Source organism: Gymnoscopelus microlampas (genome assembly GCF_963454915.1).
Source record: "Gymnoscopelus microlampas genome assembly, chromosome: 20".
Classification (NCBI taxonomy): Eukaryota; Metazoa; Chordata; class Actinopteri; order Myctophiformes; family Myctophidae; genus Gymnoscopelus; species Gymnoscopelus microlampas.
In genome coordinates, this window is record NC_139957.1 from 41,841,753 (window position 1) to 41,865,339 (window position 23,587).

At 40.0% G+C, this 23,587-nt stretch overlaps 1 protein-coding gene across 1 annotated transcript; it reads left to right on the forward strand.

The window, feature by feature from the left end:
- Nucleotides 1–290: 290 nt before the first annotated feature.
- Nucleotides 291–22,185, forward strand: LOC311036142 (extracellular calcium-sensing receptor-like; the record flags this gene model as incomplete). The annotated part of the gene is made up of 12 exons (XM_084044666.1): nucleotides 291–536; nucleotides 2,043–2,129; nucleotides 3,736–4,014; nucleotides 7,478–7,649; nucleotides 9,103–9,287; nucleotides 9,456–9,545; nucleotides 14,589–14,711; nucleotides 15,462–15,548; nucleotides 17,337–17,615; nucleotides 20,139–20,366; nucleotides 21,058–21,181; nucleotides 21,272–22,185. 12 exons carry the CDS (start codon nucleotides 291–293, stop codon nucleotides 22,183–22,185), a joined length of 2,814 nt encoding a protein of 937 aa, XP_083900792.1.
- Between the last annotated feature and the right edge of the window lie 1,402 nt (nucleotides 22,186–23,587).

Consider the following 23,587-nt stretch of genomic DNA (forward strand, 5'->3'; position numbering starts at 1 on the left):
TTCTTTAACTATTTGAAAATGTATGAACATTTTTCAACATGGAAACGATTATGACGATTATGCAAAACAATTGTGATTATCTCAAATAATTGTGATTAGACAATGATGTAATAATAATTGTGACAGGCCTAGGTGAGTATCACACATACAATAGCAAGCATCAGAATTTTTGATTTTTTAATAGATAGTATTGTGATAAGATAAGTTGATGTGTATTTCGAGTATTCAAAGTTACAGTGATATTTTGTGTGTTAAGGTTTCTCATGCAAGCGTTCAGATATTCCCAGACCATGGCTTTTGCCATTACCGAGATCAACAGAAACCCCAGTCTTCTACCCAACGTGACTCTGGGATATAGTCTCTATGACAGCTGTATCCCATTTGGAGCTGTCCCTGCAGCCTTGACGTTGGTCAGTGGGAGAGAGAAGGTGTTTCAGCTGAATGAGAGCTGTGCTGGGTCCCCTCCGATGCTGGGAATGGTGTGTGCACGCTCTAACCACATCTCTAGAATATTAGGTTTGTACAGAGTGCCCATGGTAAGTTATCAACTTGAACCCCCCTTTGACCATCACCAATTGTATATTATGTTTAATTTAGGTTATTTGATCATTTGAAAATTTAAAATACCATCACGTTCAGACTCAGACGGAAACCTTGTATCTATGTATATGAGGGGCGGCCATAGCTGAATGGTTAGTGAGCCCGCCTAGGGAGCCAGAGGCCCTGGTTGCCCCAGGTTCGATTCCAGGCCAGGTCAGCATATGTGTCGATGAAATGAAATTTGTCCCTGAGCAAGACTCTTAACCCCTAATTGCTCACAGGTTCTCATTGGAAACAAGACCGCAAGGACTTTCATGAACGACCTGTTAAAAGGAATTATCCTTATCCTTATCCTCTCCATATTTCATCTTGTTACGTGTGCTTCTTTTGTTTCTTTTTCTTTTTTTTTAAATGAGTGCCCTATAGTATTTTGTCCACATTGTGACACTTTGTGAGCTTGTAGATCGTCTATTATCGCATTTTTTTATGTTTGAGAATCTTCACCTATAATCACATGTCCAAGAAGGTCAGGATGAAAGTCTGTCTGAGGGTTTTATGAATATTTAACCAATTAAAAGTATTAGAGCTTGTGACTAAGTAATAAGTACATTGAACACAGATTTTTTTTTTTTTCTTGAAAATGATTGGTTTTGGACAGACAAGATTTCCACCCGACACGTGTGGAAATCGTGTCTGTCCAAAACCAAGATTTTTTTCCGGCGACACTTGCCCATTTGACCGATTGTGGTTATTTCATTCATCATCAAGTAGAAAAAATATGATAAGCGATGTAGTTATATAGTACTTATTTTTCATTTATTTTTTACAGCTTGAAATATTTATTTCAGGCATGTGAGTGTGGAGTGGGCAGGTTTTCAACAGGACTTGTCAGTGTTAGTGGTTTGATTCTTTGCCCAGTGCTGAGAGTTGGGCCAGACTTGTGGTCAGATGAGTGGATTGTATTTGACAAAACACAGTTTTTTTTCCCTCCTTTCTTTTGTTTCTCCCCGCTCCACTCTGCTTGTAGGGAACAGCAGAATCACTCCCAATGTCCTGCCGTAATCTGAAGACTCCCCCCAGCACTTCACTCTCCCTGTGCCCGTTTTTGCCAACTTATCTCTCAATTGTTGCTATAAGGCCCAAGATATATGGCTACTATGCAGATATTATTTTCAAATAGCCGAAGCATATACAGTATATGTCTGAAGTAGTTAATGTATGTTTTGTCATAATAATCATAATCAAAATCGACAACGTAACTAGAAACCAAAATATTCAAATACGTGTAGTGGATAGTACAATGTTTGCCTCTGCGATGTGGTGGAGTAGAAGTAAAAGTAATGTAAATTGGAAACACTCCAGTGAAGAAGAAAAAAAACATCAAAAGTACAGTACTTCAGTAAATATGCTTAGCTACTTTCTACCACTGGGTGTATATTATAGAAGAGATAATATGTTTGTTTTGTGTCTTTATTGTGTGTCTATTGTGTCTTCTTTGGCAGGTCAGTTATGCTGACACCTGCCCCTGTATGAGTGAGAGGAACCAGTTCCCGTCCTTCTTTAGAACAATACCAAGTGACGCCTTCCAGGTGAACCGCAACACACAATATTATGTTGGTATCAAGTTCATGTTCCAGTTACACACACACACACACACTTGACAAATACCTCCCCTCTAGTACGTGTAATCAATAATATTACATAGAGGTGTGGGTAGTAATGAGTTACATTTACTTAATGCGTCACTATGCAACTTTGTTTTAATGAATAAAATATAATTTTGTCCAATCTGTATGGTTGAGTATGTTAATACAATTTATTACACGGCTTGGTTGAATGCTTGATTCTGATTGGTCACTGGTGATCTCAATAACAGACCGCTGTCTAATCAAAGACTCAGAGCACCTGCTCATATCAATCTGCGCCGCTTGATTTTATGCTGTATCCAACATGATGGCCATGTAAACAAACACACCATGTCATTTACAACTAAACTTTGCTCTCAAGAATGTTTTTTAACACATTTGAAGCGATAAATAGACAATGCAGTAACCAAAAATATATTATATTTGATCAACTATACACTTCCTTGTTTTCCGAGGCTACGGCCCAGCCCAGCGCAACACTTGGAATACTTTCATTACCTTAATACTTTGTTTTGTTGGTACTTTTGGGTCAATTTACTAATTTATTTATTAAGTAACCATGTCATAAGCGGGATAATTGTCAGTGCGCTGGTCGTTATTTAAAAATAACCTGCTTTAGGATGATTAAACACCTCGGCTATTGTCTCTGAGTTTAATCATGCTGTCGGGGGTTATTTTTCAACAACTAACCAGCACACTGACAATTATCCCTTGCATAACTTATACAATTGGGGTGGTTGTATTTTGTCTCCCTGCTCTTCTATTGAGACAAAAAGTTCATGTCTCACCTACAGTAGACACAGGATCTGACACGAATGTTGGTGGTCAAGATTTGATTTATCCCCTTTTTGTTTTTCAGAGAACTTAGGTCAGGATTTAGAAGGCGTTTTAGAATCGAAAAGGGTTAAGTAGCTTATTGAATAAATTGTACTTATATGAGATATGTTTTAATGCAACATGTTTTTATACGTAGCATTTCTCAAATAAATTGACTATACTCAGCAAGTTAGTTTCTATATACCGTACCTATTATATACCTATTTTGTATATACCTATTATATAGCTTTTTAAACAACTTTTTTTATTCAATTTACTTAATTCTCTCAGAGAGACTGCAGATATTTGTGTATTGTTTTATTTAAAGTGATATATTCTATAGTGGATAGAGAATGATTAGACCTTTTCATTGTGGAATCTGTGTAGGAGATTCACTGATTTGCTACTATGAATAATCTAACCTAAACACTTATCACCAGTGTTGGAAAGCAACTGACAAATATTGTACTAAACGTATTTGACAACTTTAGCTACTTGTTACTTTGTAGATTTAGATTATTATCACAAAATAGTGAGCTCGTAGATCTGCTATTTTCATTTGACAGATTTTGAAAAATGTCAATACTTGAAAGTAGTAGTAAGTTTATGCTGTACTTACACTCAAGTACAATTTTTATTACAGGCCGTTTACTTGTCATAGAGTATGTTTTTTATATTGTGGTATTGCTACTTTCATTAAATGTATGTATCACTCTGTTCATTATCTAATCAGGTGAGAGCCGTGCTCCAGATTCTGAGGCGGTTCGGATGGACCTGGGTGGGATTGCTCTATCTTGATGATGAAGCTACAAGCAATCCTGCCCAGTCCTTCCAGGCTGAGCTGGCCCAGTCTGGTGTGGGCTGTCTAGCCTATGTGGAGGTTCTGCCATATGACCTAAGGAAGAGTGACCCAGCTGACCTTCAGAGGACTGTCACTGTGATGAAGAGATCCACAGCTCGCGTGGTTGTTCCATTTGTATATGGACACCATATGGTTAAGCTCATGGAGGAGGTTGGTGTCATGATTCATGTTCATTTTGGTATTCATAATTAACCCATTAAGACCAGGGACGCGTCTGTGTCACTTTAGATTTCTTCGGCTATTCAAAAATAGCAGATATACAAGCTCATAGCGCGGCACCGAGTGCCGCGCTATGAGCTTGTAGATCTGCTATTTTTGAAAAATCTTGAAACATTTATTTTTTTCAAAAAACTGTTTTTTAAGAATCGCCTCAGGTCTTAATGGGTTAAATGAATGGTATTCATTCTAAAACAGACGTGTGATCCGGGTTAGAAAAAATAGGTTGACATTTTTAAGTTGCAATGCATCTTGCCATAGGTTAATCAATGTAAACGCTATCGCTTGTACATCTTTCATACTTTTTTCTTTTTCCATTCGATCAGCGAACTAGTAAGAAGCATTCAAGTCTGTACTATGACTGTTATATCGTCATTGTCTTAACACATCGGGTGCCGATCACGGTCTGGACCGTGTTTTCACATAGTAGTGCTCTGGTGCTGAACACGGTCCGAACCGTGTTTGGTGTCTTTTTGTTTTTTTTGTTTTTTCCCATACGGGAGGGGCTGGAGCAGCTCTGGGATCACCCACGGTGAATCTGAGAAGGATGGGCCAGATGCATCATCGTGTCAAAAAACATGGCGCACATCCGCTTCCGCTCTATTTCCTTCTCTTAAACCCTTATAACGCCGAAACTTTTTATGCTGGGGAAAACGACTCATTTTGTGTGCACGATCGCTCCGCCATTGTTACTCGCGTGAGCGATGTTATCGTTCCAGTCGTTAGCCAGCACCATCGGCTAAAATGGAGACATGCTTTTTTTCTCATGGAATGCACGTCGTGGGGTCTACAGTTTAAACAGCGCTGCGCAGCTCAACGGTGAGATTTCGGCACCGAACGTAATCTGTTATTATACAATGCTGGCACCCGATGTGTTAATAGTGTTTTAGAACAAAATACTTTGCCTTAAAAATAATTGTAATTTCAGGTGGTAAATCAGAATGTGACAGGTCTGCAATGGATAGCAACTTGGCACTGGTCAAACAATACCATACTCCAGTCTCACTACATGCCCTACCTAAGAGGCGCCATGGGTTTTGCCATCCGTCGTGGAGAGATACCAGGTCTCAAGGACTACTTGTTAAAAATACATCCTGACAATGACCCTGACTACATAAATGAACATAGCATGGTATGTACTGTAGTATTTAAGCTGCAATTTCAAATTGACGTCTGTTTTTTTAACCACTTAAACCCTACATACTTGATCAGAGTCTCTCATGGCCCTATAGTACGGCCCATCTCTTGTTCTAGACACTTTATGTATTTGCCGAAAATCTACAAGCCACAGATCTTCAAGCTCACAACGCAACATGTTTTGAGCTTGTAGAGCTGCCATCTGTAATTTGCCAAAAGAAAATATTCACAAGGTGTAATGTTTAAAGCAAAGCTTTACATTTAACTAATGTTTAAAGTAAAGTTTAAAAGCTTAAAGATCAATTCATGGTTTGCGTGACAAGTTTTGAATGTCACATCACATGACGCAAGTGAGGTCACGTACTCTGATTTGTTTGGAATACTTGTAAGCTCCTTTACTACTGAGATCCCAGTCACTTCCTTCTTTACATTTTGTGGCGACGCTATCAGCGATTCAGTATGAATGTTCAAAACTCACAATGCTGTGAGACACGTAGGCGTAGGGCCCTATTTTGACGGCAAAACTTAATGCCAGGCGCTATGTCTTAACTTGCGCCATGGGGTTGTTTCCCAGCGCTTCTTCACTATCTTCCATTAAGCACAAAACACTGAGAAACACTGGCTCACAACTCAAGTAAAACAGGCGCTCCATCTGTTTCCTTAGCAGCTCATCTATCAGGAAGCGGTAACCCTTTTCTTTTATTTCATGAGAATAATTAATTGAAATCTCAATCGTGAGGATTAAAAGGGGCAACAACACAACAACACTTTTCTGATTACAGAGAACTTTGAATTATACAGCAATCGGTTGATAATTGGGTGCCGTATAGATGGATTAATGAAACTGAATGGTGTGAGGAGCGAACACAGAACCACTTCATTTAAAAAACATTGTCTTTGATTAGCCTAAGTGGTGATACAAACACAATTGACACAAGAGTCACACTTTTGCAGATTGCAGGAAAATTTGAATCACAATCACAATCGCTTAATTCGGAAGGGCCAGTGTCCTGTGCACGGTTTGTGCACCCACCTGCCAAGGTGCGCTCTTGTGTTCAACCAAATCATTGCACTCTGCGGATACGACGAGCTCCAAGGGTCGTCTTAAGTGCAGAGTCTGTGAGGAAGATAGCTTAGCGCTGTGATAGCGGAACACCACACCTCCATACGCAGAGTTGGTGTACGGCACTTTGGTGTCCAGTTAATCTTAAACGCAAAGCACTTGCGCGTGGGGAAGATATCATCAACGGCCGGGACAAGATGCTAAGTAAGTGATATCACATTGCGCCATTCAGTGAAAATAGGGTCGATAGTGTGACATGCCGTTTCTTGCACTTGTCGTGCAAATTATGAACTGATCTTCAGTCTTGATGGTGTTTCTTCAGGTGAGGAAGTTTTGGGAACACACATTTCAGTGTAAATTTGCGCCCCTTCCCTCAGAGTGGGTGGATGCTGGTGGACGGGTTTGCACTGGACAAGAGGACCTTGGAACAGCACAAACTTCCCTTTTGGATCTGTCTGACCTCAGAATCGTGTATAACGTATACAAGGCTGTGTATGCCCTGGCCCATGCCTTCCATGACATGCTGCAATGTGTGCCAGGAAGAGGGCCATTCATTGGGCAGAGCTGTGCCAGTTTGCAGACAATACAGCCATGGCAGGTGTGATATTAATTCACAGTGTACTTGTTAATGTTTCTAGTTGGATTAAAATTTTGAATAATAATGAATATGAATTAAATGAAGATTAATATTCTTATAGTGATGTATAGTAATTCTAATTTCCTGACAGTACATGCTTCAATAGTATTCAATGATTTATTTATTTCACAAATGTTCAAAAAAGCAGATAGATAAGATCTACAAGCTCACAGCATTGTGATGAGAAGTGAGCTTGTATTTCAGCAATTTTTACTATGAATTCAAGTGTGCCTTGAGATTTTGACTTGCTCATTTGCTGTTCCTTGGGCACAAAATGTTTGAAAACCACTGGTGTAACGAGTAAACAGTCCAAGTCAGGCCCTTTGAACAATGATGTGATTTTTTGATTGGTCAATCAGTCTTTAACACTTCTGAAAAAACGTTCAATTAAAACATTTAAATTTAAAAACACACCATTGCAAGTACTTGTCCGATGACAATTACGGAGTAAGTATGCAAGACATCATAGAGAAATGTGTTGAATTCTTTCCCATTTAGTTGTCTCTCTTTTTTGAATGTGGTCTCTTGCTCTTCATAACTTTCATCACCACCATTTCTAGCTTATGTATTACCTGGAAAAGATCAACTTCACCACATCATTTGGTGATGATGTATCATTTGATGAAAATGGTGATGCTTTACCAATCTATGATGTTGTGAACTGGGTGTGGCTCCCTGATGGAAGCGCAAAGGTTCAGAATGTGGGTGTGTTCAAGAGTTCAGCCTCCGCAGGTGAAGAACTCATTCTTGATGAAGACAGAATCTTCTGGAACTTGGAATCCAAAAAGGTTAATTTTACTTTCTACAATAGTTTGAGCTAACCTTGTGTCACCAGGCTTTCCACCACGGAGGAAAGCCTGGTATTCATTCTAAAACTGAACCGGGTTAGGAAAAAAAAGGGTGGGGGGGGGGGGGGGGGGGGAATTGTGCTCCGGTGATGTGTTCCAGTTGACGTCGCATTGTTTTGGTTCCCCACATAATGCGAATCAATTAGTTTACTCTCGCCCCTGCGCTACGAGTTAGAATAAAAGATGGACATACCAAACGATATACGAAAAGAACAGAAAAGATTATACCAAACTAAAAACATTTTAAACTAAGGGGAATCATTTTGGAGGTGCCCGGTACCGGAGATCCCGGTCGTGGGTTCCGGCCACCTGATGACGTAAAGTTATTTCCGCTCCAGACCGGATCAGAAAACAGAAAATGGTATTGATCCCAGGCTAATATTGAGCTAATGATGTGAATATCATTTATTATCTCCGCTACACGGCCAGGCCGGAAGATGGAGATGATGTTTTCGCCCCTGTCCGTGTGTTTGTGGCCGTCCGTCTGTATGCAGCTAATCTTGGGACACAGCTTGACAGATCTTTCTAAACTTTTGCACACACACTGCCAGTAGGCCAAGAAAAACACTTTTCGCATCAACCTCATGGTGGCGCTATAACATTTTCATTTTGGACTATAACTGTTTAACCGTAGGTCGTACAATTCATTTTTAGGCTACTATATCTATATAGCCTACATAGCTATAGGCTACGCCCATTTCTGCCTAACTAGATTTACATACGGAAAATCACACAAATCGGTTCACATTATTTCAGAAGAGAAGTTATGAAATAAACATGTATAATTCAGATAGTTCATATTACATGCCAATTTGCTGTGATTGCCTTACAATTTTCTTTTTTCTGAGAAAAAAGAAAAAGTCCATCCAATCAACCCCAAAATGGAATTGCATTTGAAAGGCCAATATAGAGCTTTTTCACTTTTGCCCCTAGACTCACAAGTGCATAAAGTGGCACCATATAATGTAGACATGCAATCACCTCCATCTTCCTCATGCCATGATGGCCGCAACCCATGACTTAAACAACGTTGGCAACCCAGCCTGGTGGAGATATGTGGTCCGAGGGACACGTTATTCTAAGTTTAGACTGAAATGATCAGTGTTGCTTTCCTCTGTAGCTTCCTCGGTCAGTGTGCAGTGAGAGTTGTTCCCCTGGAACCCGTCTGGCCAGAAGGAAAGGGGAACCTGTCTGCTGCTTTGACTGCATTGCTTGTTCTGAGGGAAAGATCAGCAATGAGACTGGTAGGTCTACATTATGTAGCTATGTACAGACATTTAGGAAGATACTGTACTTATATGTTCATTTAACCTTGAACTCTTTGTTAGGCTCTACAGAGTGCACCAGTTGTCCAGATGAATCCTGGCCCAATCCCCAGCGTGACCACTGTGTCCCTAAGGTTGTGGAGTTCCTCTCCTACCACGAAGCCCTGGGTATCTCCTTGACAACCATCGCATTGCTAGGCACATTTATGTGTGCCATTGTCCTAGGAATCTTCATCTATTATCGAGACACACCCATGGTACGCGCCAACAACTCAGAACTCAGCTTCCAGCTTTTATTGTCACTCAAACTATGTTTCATGTGTTCACTCCTGTTCATTGGCCGTCCCATTCTCTGGACTTGTCAGCTGAGGCATGCAGCATTTGGGATCAGCTTTGTGCTGTGTGTCTCGTGTATCCTGGTAAAGACTATGGTGGTGTTGGCTGTGTTCAAATCCTCCACTCCTGGGGGTGCAGACATCCTGAAGTTGTTTGGTGCAATGCAGCAGAGAGGAACAGTTCTGGTTCTTACTTTTATTCAGGCAATCATCTGCATAGCCTGGCTTGTGTCTGCCTCACCAACTCCTCATAAAAACACACAATACCGCAGTGATAAGATAATCTATGAGTGTGCTGTGGGATCAACAGTTGGGTTTGCAGTGTTACTAGGTTATATTGGTTTACTGGCACTCCTCAGCTTCCTCCTAGCTTTCATGGCAAGGAATCTCCCAGACAACTTCAATGAAGCCAAGTTAATCACTTTCAGCATGTTGATCTTCTGTGCCGTGTGGATAGCCTTCATCCCAGCATATATCAGCTCTCCAGGCAAATATGCAGATGTAGTGGAGGTATTTGCTATTTTAGCATCTAGTTTTGGTCTATTGGTGGCATTGTTTGGCCCAAAGTGTTATACCATCCTTCTGAGACCTGAACTAAACACTAAGAAGTCCATCATGGGTCGAGCCCCCGCCAAGACATAGCAGCAGTTAAGTAACATTAATTATTTCAAAAATGTTAAAAACAACAGAGAATCAAACTTGCTCCAGGTAAAATAAATACAAGTTGACGCTCTTGTTATAATTAAAAGTTCTCTATAATCTGCAAAGTGTTTATGTTCATTCGGTGTATCAATCATGTTTTATTATCCCTCTATCAAATGCTATGAAGCGAAAAGCAAGTGCCGGGAGGCGAGTGGGCGCACATTAAATACGCATGCCTGATCGGCAGCCAAAGCTCTACTCACCACAAATCCATCCAGTCTGAAAGACGCATGTTCCACCCACAATTTAGGTGGCAATTCAAAGACTTATTCCTTCATTAATCAAAAAAGTAAATGTTTTTACAGCTGTTGCGTGTTTGTGTGTGTGTGTGTGTGTGTGTGTGTGTGTGTGTGTGTGTGTGTGTGTGTGTGTGTGTGTGTGTGTGTGTGTGTGTGTGTGTGTGTGTGTGTGTGTGTTTGTGTGCTGTTAATAGCACCGGGCGCTTGTCGGGAGGGGTAGCACCCACCGTACAATTACCACAGGAGTACTTTGTAAAAGTTGTCCGTCACCTTTCAGATATTGCTGTAGCAGGCAAATTATCTTTCGGTATACATTTTCTTTAACTATGACTTGAGCTTCTATTTTGAAAGATTATGTTGTGTGCTTTTAGTTTGGATTATGATAGATAGATGCTGTATTTGTCCTGATCCGTCTATGTATTGTGTATTTATGTGTTGTAAGCCTTATCCTGAAGCAGATTTCAGGATAAGGCTTACAACACATAAATACACAATACATTGACGGATCACACAATACATTGACAATACTGCACAGCTCCTCTCTTACAGAGAGGAAAATAGAATAGGCTACCAGTCAAAGTACAAGAGGAATCACATTACATGTCTGGGGGTTTTCAGAACAGGGGGCAAAATTGAATCACTTCAAATGAAGAAAAAGGACCCTTACTTCAATGAGGTGTCATGACTCTGTACGACAAACCGTTCAAAAGTTATGTCAAAAGATAGGAACTATCAAATATCGACCAATCAGAACAGGGACGGATCTAAGTAACACCAATGAAGAACAAGGACTCTAAACCAAGTCCAATGAAGCAACTCACAAGTGGCTATGACATGCAGGTCAAAGGTTATGGCAAAAGAAACAGCTCTGGTATGTAGGACTCCTTTCACACCGTTTCACTAATCACCGACTGGGACGGCCAAACAAAGATTTGGAATCAAAGAAATATTGTTACCTGTAGCAGTAACAGCGTAGCAAAAACATGCTCATGCTATTAGCAGTCATAATAGCAGCAGTTGTAATAGCATTAAAGGTTGTAACAAATGGCAGTAGCAAGCCATAGTAGAAGAACTATATCTGTTTAAGCAGGGCCAGCCTAGGCAGCCATTGTTACATCCAGGAGATGTGAGGGCAGCTGCTCGAAAAGCTACAGAATCAAGCTGATTCTTTTCATAATTTATTTCAACCTAATACTGTAATCAGATTGTCATTACAGAATACCACACCAAACTGATAAAAGTACGTTAGCAAAGAGATGCAATCGGACAGGCGTTACGACATCGCAGAAAATACAGATGTCGTTATATTGTCGGAATACATCAGTGATATTATACAGCCTCCATGCAAGACTATCAGAGTCATTGTCCGTCCGATATTGTACTGGTGTTATTCCAAAACTGTCAAAAGTATTGTCAATTGACCGGGCAGTTCGACCAGTGTGTGCCTTGTTGTAAATCTTCATGGCAACCGGCAAAAAGGACTGACTAAGTCTATTCAACGTCCTCCTGGGTCTAATGAATCTATCATTACCGCTCCTGCTTAACTGCCCCACAATCTCCCTGTGGAGGGGGTGTGAGTGGTTTGCCATGATAACATCAAGCTTCCTCACTTCACTACACACGCTTCCGCCACCTTCTCCACCTCTTCCAAAGTAGCTCCAATGATGGAGTCAGCCTTCCTGACCCGCCTCTTCAGGTTGCTTGTGTTCCCGGGAATAATAATGTTGGGGACCGGTGGTACAGGTACCGGTACCGGTAGTCAGCAAGTGACAGCACAGTGCCCTGGGGAGCAACTACAGTATGTTGGTCACTAGCACTTCTGACTGATATACCTGCAGTGCAGTCTCCTGTGCTGCGGTCTACCTGTAAAATAGTCTGTAATCCATGCCACCATACAGTGGCGCTAAATAGCTCATTTCATATTTTAGGCCTAAAGGCATTGCCTATTTTTCCTCAGATTTCTTACAGTGGTAGAAAAGGCACCCCCAACATCCACCTTATGGCAGGTTCACACAGCACGATTTTCACTTGATTAAGTTGATAAAACCTTGTGGGTTTTTGTGAACAGACGTCGGTGAAGCGAAAGGAATATAGTATAGTAGAATAGAATAGAATAGAATAGAAATACTTTATTGACCCCTGAGGGAAATTACAGTTTCCCTCATCAAGTAGAACGAACATGAAAGACAATAAGTAAAACTAATTGAAATGACTTGGAATAAAACAAAAGGCATTGGGTCTGGGTCGCATCCTGGTGAAATCTTGCAGTGTGTGATCCCTTGTCAACAATCAATCATATAATGTGAAAACCAAAACGATATTACACCAATTTGAAGAAAGTGAGTTGTATAGTGTGAAATGCATAAGGATCTGATACGATAATACTTTGTCAGTTTGCACTGAAATTTGTCTTGCGACCCAAACAGCCATGTATGCAACACATAACAGTACACACATTTGACATGACACAAAAAAAAAAAAAAAATACATACATACATAAAGACATGCAAAGACTAGAGCAATGCCCACCACTCAGCCTACCCCTGGCCTACAGTATAACTCCTGATTAAGCCTCAATGTCGTCTGATGGACAAAGGACCTCTTCAGTTTGACCTTATTGGATGTTGGAACACCGTATCTCCTTCCTGAAGGCAGCAACCTATATTCTCCATACAAAGCATGGCTAGTGTTTGAAGTGATATTCCTTGCCAACCTTATCATACTGTTATTACTATTACTCCTACAGATTTTGTCCAAAAAACACACAAATCGGTACACAGTATCTCTATAGCCACGTGACGTGATCAACACGGATCTGTCTGATTTTCCATATTCCATCATGATTGGCTAAAATTGGCTTCCAAAGTTTGCAGGATTGGTTCATTTTGAACAAAATGCCTCAAATCATGAACGCAGCATGCAATTTCCGTGAAATATTCCACAGAGATTACCACTTGGTCCAGGAAGAAATGCCACTTGAGAACGTTCACATCAGCCTCATGGTGGCGCTATAACAGGCCGATTCACGTTTTTAGCTATAACTGCACTGATCTGTGTGAAACTTTGCATGCACACTCCCTAGAGGCCAAGGAAAAACCTTTTCACATATGCCTTTTAGAGCGCCACCAGGAGGCTGAGTTTAGTAAAACAATTTTTTTGCTCTTACTTCTTCAGATTCTGTCCACAAGTCACGCAAATCGGTACAAAGTATCTCTATAGTCATGTGATCAAGATGGATGTGTCCGATATTTCATATTCCATCCTACTTGGCTAACATTGGCTTAAAACATTTGCAGGATAGGTCCCTTTTGAACAAAATTCATCAAATCATGAACGCAGAGTGCGATTCCCGTGAAATTTTGCACGCACATTCCCACTAGGCAGAGGAAGAAATGCCAACCTTTTCACATTGGCCTGTTATAGCGCCACCAGCAGGTCTAATTTAGCAAACCACATTTTTGGAACAAAATGCCTCATATCATGAATGCAGTGTCCGATTGTCGTGCAAGGCCTAAGAAGAAATGGCACCCTTTTCACATTGGCCTATTACAGCGCCACCAGGAGGCCACAATAACCTACCTGACCTGGCGGAGACTTGTGCTCTGAGGAGCACTTTTTCTAGTAATTATTATTTTTGCTGTCTATTAATTTCATGATCTCAGTGGACAAAGCATTGCCAATGTAGCCCTGGTGAGGTAGTGTCATGACACACAAACATTATTTTGATAGGACTGGATTGCTCATGTATGTTAAGCCCTGCCTCTGCCACAGATGGTGTTGTGAAACATTACGTAGTGCGCTATGTTGACACAGGGGATGGCATAGCACTGTCTATAAAACATAGCAACTGGACAAAGGAGTGGTCAGACAGAGGAGGGCAGTCATGAGGGCTTCTCTAGACATACACCTGCTTTCATACCTGTACTTGACCTTGATATTGTTCTCTTCATATTCTGCTTTGTCTTCCTCACCTTCCTCTTCTTGTGAGTTACAGGTACAGTTTAATCTCAGCAGAATGTATAAGGCTGGAGACATTGTTCTGGGTGGCTTGTTTCCCATCTACCACCAGCCTGTCTACCCTGAGCTGTTTTTCACCTCCGAGCCACAGTACCCCACTTGTAAAGGGTGAGTAAGCATGAGAACAGGGAACTTGTTTAGATATGTATTACCACATAGGATTTGTTGAGATTGTTGATTGTGTATTTATACAAAGATAAATATTTAAAGTTACAGTAATATTTTGTGTGTTAGTTTTCTCATTCAAGGGTTCTCATGGTCCCAGACCGTGGCTTTTGCCATTACTGAGATCAACAGAAACCCCAGTCTTCTACCCAATGTGACTCTGGGATATAGTCTCTATGACAGCTGTTTCCCATTTGGAGCTGTCCCTGCAGCATTGAAATTGGTCAGTGGGAGAGAGAAGGTGTTTCAACTGAATGAGAGCTGTGCTGGGTCCCCTCCAATGCTGGGAATGTTGTGTGGAGTAGGTTCTATTCAGATCTCTAGAATATTAGGTTTGTACAGAGTGCCCATGGTAAGTCTACTTGAACCCACCTTTATCATCACCAATTTTATATATGTTCAATTTAGGTTATTTGATTATTTACAAATATACATTTGTATCGCTGTAGGATAGAAAACTTGTATTTCCATTGTTCATCTTTTTATGTGTTTTTTTCCAAATGCCCTAATGTATTTTGTCCAATGCCATTCGACAGTTTGTGAGCTTGCAGATAATATTTGTTTTTCTTTTGTCTTTTGCAGGGGGTGGGGGGGTGTTTTATTTTTATGTTTAAGAATCTTCACTTACAAGGACCAGGTTGATAGTGGTTAATTCTGTATGTGGGTTTAAGTTTGTGGTGTGTCGCCCAGGGGTCGTCTAAACCCTAACCTTTCACTTCACAAAAACAATGCCTAAACCTGAATACCTCAAACACACTATGCCTAACCCTAACCTCACAAACACTATGCCTAACCTTATAAATGTTGCCTAAAAGCCACGTCGACCTTGACGAAGCACTGGGAAAAAAATATTTACCTCGCTTATTGTAAGTCACTCTGGATAAGAGCATCTGCTAAATGCCTTGTAAATTAGGGACATTTCTCAAAACAATGTGTGGTATATTATAGAACAGATGTTTTGTGTCTTTGGCAGATCAGTTATATTGGCACCTGCTCCTGTCTGAGTGAGAGGAACCAGTTCCCGTCATTCTTTAGAACAATCCCAAGTGATGCCTTCCAGGTGACATTTTCACAAAAGATGTTGTTATCAAGTAGTTCATGTTCCAGTTCTACACACTAGAGAAATACCTCCCTCTAGTCACTAGGTAATATTGATACACTCATTACAGTCTAGTGAGTGTAATCAATATTACATATTACCAGATGTGGGTAGTAATGAGTAACATGTACTAAAGTACTTTTTTTATACATATATAGATTGTACTTGTAAGATATGTTTTAGTTAAGTATATTTTGTGAAGGAAATAAAATGCTTATTTTACTTTACATGTGTGCCCAATGTAAAGGTGTGAAAGTAAAGATTTGCTATAAAAATGTTTAACTATTATTACTAGCAGCAATAATATTTCCCTTTAGCTATTTTTAAGCACATCTTATCCTGTTATTATGCATTTGTATAACCTAAAAATAGGTAAAATAAAAAGAATAGTGTTGTTAGTAATAATAGTCCATAATTGTTATTGCTGCTGGAACAATTCATCACATTTAATCAGTGTGTATGGGCTGTAGTGATATGTGGAATTCTGGGTAACAAAATAGTCATTCAGTGTAATGCCAGTATTTAAATAATAATAATAATAATACACTAAAATACAATAACTTTGTTTTGTTGACTAAGATGGGCAAAAACAAATCACAAAAGGTGGAGTTTTTAACAAAAAAATAGAAAAAAGTCTAAGCATTGATATACAACCTTGTGATTGTGAAAAAAGGCCATCATATTATTTGATTTAATTGAAACACACTGAATGACATTTTATGGGGTACATTTACATGAAGGACAATAAAATAGAATTGCTGGCTTCATAAATAATATAAATATTATTAGGGAATAGGTGACACTCCAATGAACATACAAATAACTAATTTAGGGAATTGTAATTGCTGTTTAAATGTTTTGATAACTAGAAAACCTTATAGGTCTTTTACCCAAGTACCTTTTACATATCTTTTTTTAATTAAATGCACATTCTGTTTATTTAATTCTCCCAGAGAGACTGCAGAGATTTGTGTACTGTCTTATGTGTTATATTCTATAGTGGATATAGGATGTAGTTAAATATTAGAATTTGCACATGGGTATGTTATAGTGTATTTCTATTGCACAAGCACATATCATTTAAGTTCTGATTATTTCAAAAATACATCAGATTTTATTTTAAATAAATCAGTAGTATCTTTATTAGAACATGTTGTACTTTTGTAATTACTTTGATGTCTATGTTTACTTGCATTTGCATATTTAATATTTTAAGGTAACAATACCTTTACTTGAGCACGGTTATTGACTACTCTACCCACCTCATTCACCTCTATTCACTTACTTGTGAGCATTACTGCTGGAGCTGAAGGTCTTTGTTGACAGTATCAAAAGATAATGATTAGACCTTTTCATTGTGGAATCTGGGTAGCCTAAGCACTTAGCAATGTTTTACATACACTACTAACATTATATGTTTTAATCCACCACAATTATTTGACATCTTTAGTTACTTTAAAGATATAGATTATCACAAAACATGCATTAAGCACTTAAGCTCTATTGTATACATCATCTAATTGAAAATAGCCAATCTACAAAACTCAGATTGCGTAATCAAGACTCTTGAGCTTGTAGATCTGCTATTTTCAAAAGGTTTGTCAAATTTCGAAGAATGTTAACCACTTTAAGTCAATATTGATGCTAATGCACCTTTTACTTGTGTATTTATATTTTGTGGTATTGCTGCATTTAATTAAGCAAAAAAGTATGAGTACTTCTTCCGCCACTGCTTATCACTCCAATCAGGTGAGAGCTGTAATCCAGATTCTGAGACGGTTTGGATGGACCTGGATAGGATTGCTGTTTGTTGATGGTGAAAGTTCCAAAAGAATTGCACAGTCCTTCCAGTCTGAGCTGGCCCAGTCTGGTGTGGGTTGTGTGGCCTATATGGAGGCTTTGTCATATGACCTAAAGGAGAGTGACCCAGCTGGCCTTCAGAGGACTGTCACTGTGATGATGAAATCCACAGCTCGCGTGGTCGTTGCATTTGTAAATGGGTACCATATGTTTAAGCTCATGGACGAGGTTGGTGTCATGATTCATGTTCATTTTAGGAGATATATTTAAGTGAAGTAGAAATTAAATATATGATATAAAAACAGAAATGTAATGTAATTGTATTACTGTCTTAGGCTCAAGAATTTAAATGCTTTTGTATTTCATTTTGTATGGAGTATTTTTACTTTTTCTTTGATCACAGTACTAGTAATGCACATTCAGAGATCTCTGCCATAACTAACTGTTATGTTTTTGTCTTAATAGTTTTTAGAACTGTATATATACACACACTGTGTGTGTGTGTGTGTGTGTGTGTGTGTGTGTGTGTGTGTGTGTGTGTGTGTGTGTGTGTGTGTGTGTGTGTGTGTGTGTGTGCGTGCGTGCGATTTGACAGGTGGTAAAGCAGAATGTGACAGGTCTACAATGGATAGCCCCTTGGTACTGGGCAAACATAATTAAGGTAATGCCTCCTCACTACATGCCGTACCTGAGAGGCACCCTGGGTTTTGCCATACGTCGTGGAGAGATACCAGGTCTCAAGGACCATATGTTAAATATACATCCTGACTACAGACAAGAACATAACATGGTACAGTATGTGCTGTAGTATTTAAGATGGAACTTTTGCTTTTGAACCACTTGTGTCAGGTTCACTTGTAGGACAGATGACAGCCAGGTTTCACAATCACAAAGTTCTCTTCATTTTCACACAAAGCCATACAGGATCACATGCTGCTTGCCATGCTGTGGTTCTAGGTCTTGCGATCCTGTAGCTACAAAATAACTTTTACACAAGAAAGCAGATGGTAACCCTTCTGTCCGTACAGTGGTTCTCCCTGAATGTTTGTGGAGATGACTGATTTATCCTGTTGCGCCTCGATCCAGGTGCGCAGCCACACCCAGCTCTTGGTCTTTTATCTTGTGCAAAGTATGTACTGTATAAACTGATCTTTAGTCTTGATGGTGTTTCGTCAGGTGAGGCAGTTTTGGGAACACACTTTTCAGTGCAAATTTGCACCCCTTCCGTCAGCATGGGTGGATGCTGGTGGACGGGTGTGTACTGGACAAGAGGACCTAGGAACAGTACCTGCCCTTTCGGCGACTCTTTTTGCCGATCCAAGAATCATCTATAATGTGTACAAGGCTGTGTATGCCCTGGCCCATGCCCTCCATGACATGATGCAATGTGTGCCAGGAAGAGGGCCTTTCATTGGGCAGAGCTGTGCCAGTTTGCAGACAATACAGCCATGGCAGGTGGGATATTAATTCACAGTTTACCTGTTAATGTTCCTAGTTGGATTCACATTTAGAATAATAAAGAATGTGTAAATATGACATTGGTAAAAAGAATAGGAAAAGGTCATTCTTTATTAGGATTATAGCCTATGGGGCCCTATTTTTGGCGGTGCCTTGTCCGCACCTGCTGCCCGCTACCCATGAATTACGCACAAGGGACCGGGCACTGTCCCTAAACGATATCTTGCGGCCACTATACCCGCTATTCATTATGCCGACTCCGTTATTTGCGCCTGGTGGTGTGCCCATGGGCGTGTTGGTGTGCTTTCCCTAAAATATCCATCTTTCCCAAACACGTTTTGGAAAGAGCATAGTGGATTCTAAAACCACCCGCTGTGCCAAATTTGTTTGGCGGAGTGAGCGCCTGCAATGGACATGTCGGGAGTCGAGCTGGGAGCACAACAGCACAACATTCAGAGGTCTCCGTCTCTCCTAATTCTTCACGTATCTCTGTGATGAAAATGTTCCTATAATCAGCAGAAGTGATTATCAATTCCTTGTGTCAATTGTGTTTATATAAGATTCTAGTCTATCCTCTCAAAATATGGGTCGCGACACAAAGTGGGGTCGCGGGAAGGTACTCTTGGGGTCGCAAGTTGGAATTCATTTCTTTTTTTTTGTAAACAAAGAAATTGGTGGACTTGATTCATGCAACTCCAACACCTTATGTATAAATTGGCTTACGGGAGGACTGGCCGCTCATGTCACTGACTCAGCCATAACCACAAGTTCAGTCTGAAAACTCACAAATACATTGAGACCAATAATAAATAGCTTGAGAACATTTTTGTTTTAAATGTAAACACAAGTGTGAATATTATATTTGATCTTGGTGTTCAGGCTCTGCTTATATATTACTCCCCGCTCAGCACATTAGCAGACAACCATTTAAGAGAAGGGAGGTATACTGTATACATCTACAAGCTCATAACATGTTGCATTCTGATGAGATGTGAGCTTGTATTTCAGCTATTTTCGCCATGAGATTTTGACTTACCCATGGCTGTGCCTTGGACTCAAAATGTTTGAAAACATCTGGTCCGTGTCAGGACCTTTCACACAGTGCCCCATGACTTTTATTATTGTTTTGCCCGTTTTCTGAAAAAAATGTAATTAAATAAAACATACAGGAATAGAACTGGGTTGAAAAAACTAAAAACACCACACATCAGTGGAGGGGCCTTTTCTTGTTAGTATATTTATTGTATACAGTAGTATCTTGCTCTTCATAACTTTGCTCATCACCATTTCTAGCTTATGTATTACATGGAAAAGGTCAACTTCACCACATCATTTGGTGATGAAGTATCATTTGATGAGAATGGTGATGCTTATCCAATCTATGATGTCGTGAACTGGGCATTGCTCCCTGATGGAAGCACAGAGTCTCAGGATGTAGGTGTGTTCAAGAAGTCAGCCTCCGCGGGTGAACAACTCATCCTTGATGAAGACAGAATCTTCTGGAACTTTGAATCCACAAAGGTAACTTTTAATTTCTACAAGAGCTAATGTTGAACTGATGATGTAAACTCAATTAATTATCTCTGCTAGGCCACCAGACTGGGGGGGGGGGGCATCCCAGTATTTTTCAAATAAGCCTCTTGGTGGCTCTATAACATGCCACTTAATTTTGGCCTGTAACTTTTGAGCTGTAGGTCGTACAGTCAAACGTTCTTGGAACATGCCGCATCTGCTCATATAGGCCCATTTCTGCCCAACTCGATTTTCCAACATTTTCTATTTTCTTTAAAGCACACTTTTTGATACTACTAGGAGGCTTATTGTTTTTAGCAAATAATTTCTGTAGTCATGTAATAAGGATCAATCATTAAGATTATTACATCCCGACTGGCTATGATTGCCTTTACAAAAACATTTGAGATGAAAAAAAGAAAAAAGCCCCAAAACAGATTTGCTCAAATGTCACTGATTGTTGAAGAAACAAGATTATTTAAGAATATTTGCATGTAATTGGCTTTAAAGAGTATTGGGAGGAGCCTATTTCTTACCGAAATGCCATTTATCATGAATGCAACATCTAATCAACTCCAAATTGGAATCATTGTGAAATGCCTCTATAGAGCTTTTTCACTTTTGCCCATAAGGGACGTAATAATAACATAAAGTTGCACCATATGTTATAGAAATGCTACCCTGTTGCTTTCCTCTGTAGCCTCCTCGGTCAGTGTGCAGTGAGAGTTGTTCCCCTGGAACCCGTCTGGCCAGAAGGAAAGGGGAACCTGTCTGCTGCTTTGACTGCATTGCTTGTTCTGAGGGAAAGATCAGCAATGAGACTGGTAGGTCTACATTATGTAGCTATGTACAGTAGGTTATCTTTAGGGCGATGCTGTACTTGTCTGTCCATTTAACCTTGCCCTCCTTGTTAGACTCTACAGAGTGCACCACTTGTCCAGAGGGCTTCTGGTCCAATCCCCAGCGTGACCACTGTGTCCCTAAGGCTGTGGAGTTCCTCTCCTTCCACGAGGGCCTGGGTATCACCCTGACAACCATTTCATTGCTAGGCACACTTATGTGTACCATTGTCCTGGTAATCTTCACCTATCATCGAGATACACCCATGGTACGCGCCAACAACTCAGAACTCAGCTTTCAACTTTTATTGTCACTGAAATTATGTTTCATGTGTTCACTTCTATTTATTGGCCGTCCCAGACTCTGGACTTGTCAGCTGAGGCATGCAGCATTTGGGATCAGCTTTGTGCTGTGTGTCTCGTGTATCCTGGTAAAGACTATGGTGGTGTTGGCTGTGTTCAAGGCCTCCACTCCTGGGGGTGCAGACATTATGAAGTTGTTTGGTGCAATGCAGCAGAGAGGAACAGTTCTGGTTCTTACTTTTATCCAGGCAATAATCTGCATAGCCTGGCTTGTGTCTGCCTCACCAACTCCTCATAAAAACACACAATACCACAGTGATAAGATAGTCTATGAGTGTGAAGTGGGATCAACAGTTGGTTTTGCGTTGTTACTAGGTTATATTGGTTTACTGGCACTCCTCAGCTTCATCCTAGCATTCATGGCAAGAAATCTCCCAGACAACTTCAATGAAGCCAAGTTCATCACTTTCAGCATGTTGATCTTCTGTGCCGTGTGGATAGCCTTCATCCCAGCATATATCAGCTCTCCAGGCAAATATGCAAATGTAGTGGAGGTATTTGCTATTTTAGCATCTAGTTTTGGTCTATTGTTGGCATTGTTTGGCCCAAAGTGTTATACCATCCTGCTGAGACCTGAACTAAACACCAAGAAGTCCATCATGGGTCGAGGCTCCACCAAGACATAGCAGCAGTCAAGTAACATTCATTATTTCAAAAACTTTACAAACACAGAATCAAACTTGGTGCAGGAAAGAGAAATAAAAGTTGACACTCTTGTTATAATTAGAAGTTCTCTATAATCTGTGTTTAAAGTGTAATAAAAGTGTTTATGTACATTTGGTGTTTTTATTATCCCTCTATGAAATGCTATGAAGCAAAAAGTAAGTGTCGGGAGGCAAACAGAGCCTGATAGGCAGCCAAAGCTCTACTCACTACAAATCCATCCAATCTGACAGACACATGTTCCACTCACAATTTAGGTGGCAATTCAATAACGTATTCCTTCATTAATCCAAAAAAAGGACCCTGAACCAGATCCAGTGAGGTCTCATGACTCTGTACGACAAACCGTTCAAAAGTCATGGCAGAAGATAGGAACTCTACAATATCGACCAATCAGAACACTGGGTGGATTTAAGTAACACCAATGAAGGACAGGTAATTTAAACCGAGTCCAATGAAGCTACTCGCATGTGGCTATGACAAGCAGGTAAAGTTATGTCAAAGGATAGGAACTATCAAATATCGACCGATCAGAACGGGGCGGATCTAAGTAACGCCAATGAAGGACAAGGACTCTAAACCAAGTCCAAAGAAGCAACTCATATGTGGCTATGATAAGCAGGTCAAAGGTTATGGCAAAATAAACAGCTCCGGTATGGAGGACTCCATTCACACCGTTTCACTAATCACCGACTGGGAAGGCCAAACAAAGATTTTGAATCAAAGAAATATCGTTACCTGTAGCAGTAACAGCGTAGCAAAATCATGGTTGTGCTATTAGCAGTCATAATAGCAGCAGTTGTAGTAGCATTAAAGGTTGTAACAAATGGCACTAGCAAGCCATAGGAGAAGAACTATATCTGTTTAAAGCAGGATATGTGTGGGCAGCTGCTTTAAAAGCTACAGAATCAGGCAGATTATTTTTATAATTTATTTCAACCTAATACTATAATCACAGTGTCATTACAGAATACCACCCCATTCTGTTGCAATGGCTTAATGTGTATATTGCTTGCCCCCCTGTATTGCTGCTTGCAGCTATATTTATCATTATTAATAATAATAATGTTATTGTGAATATTGCTTGGACCCCTGTATAATTGCTTGCAGCTATATTTATTATTATTATTATGAATAATGTTACTGTGAATATTGCTTGGCCCTCTGTATTGTTGCTTGCCACTATATTCATTATTACCATTCAGAATAATAATTATTGTCATTGTTATAATTATTGTTGCGTGAGATAGTGTCATTGACACACAAACATTATTTTGATAGGACTGGATTGCTCATTTATCTTAATTTATCTGCCACATATGTTGTTGTGAAACATTACGTAGTGTGCTATGTTGACACAGGGGA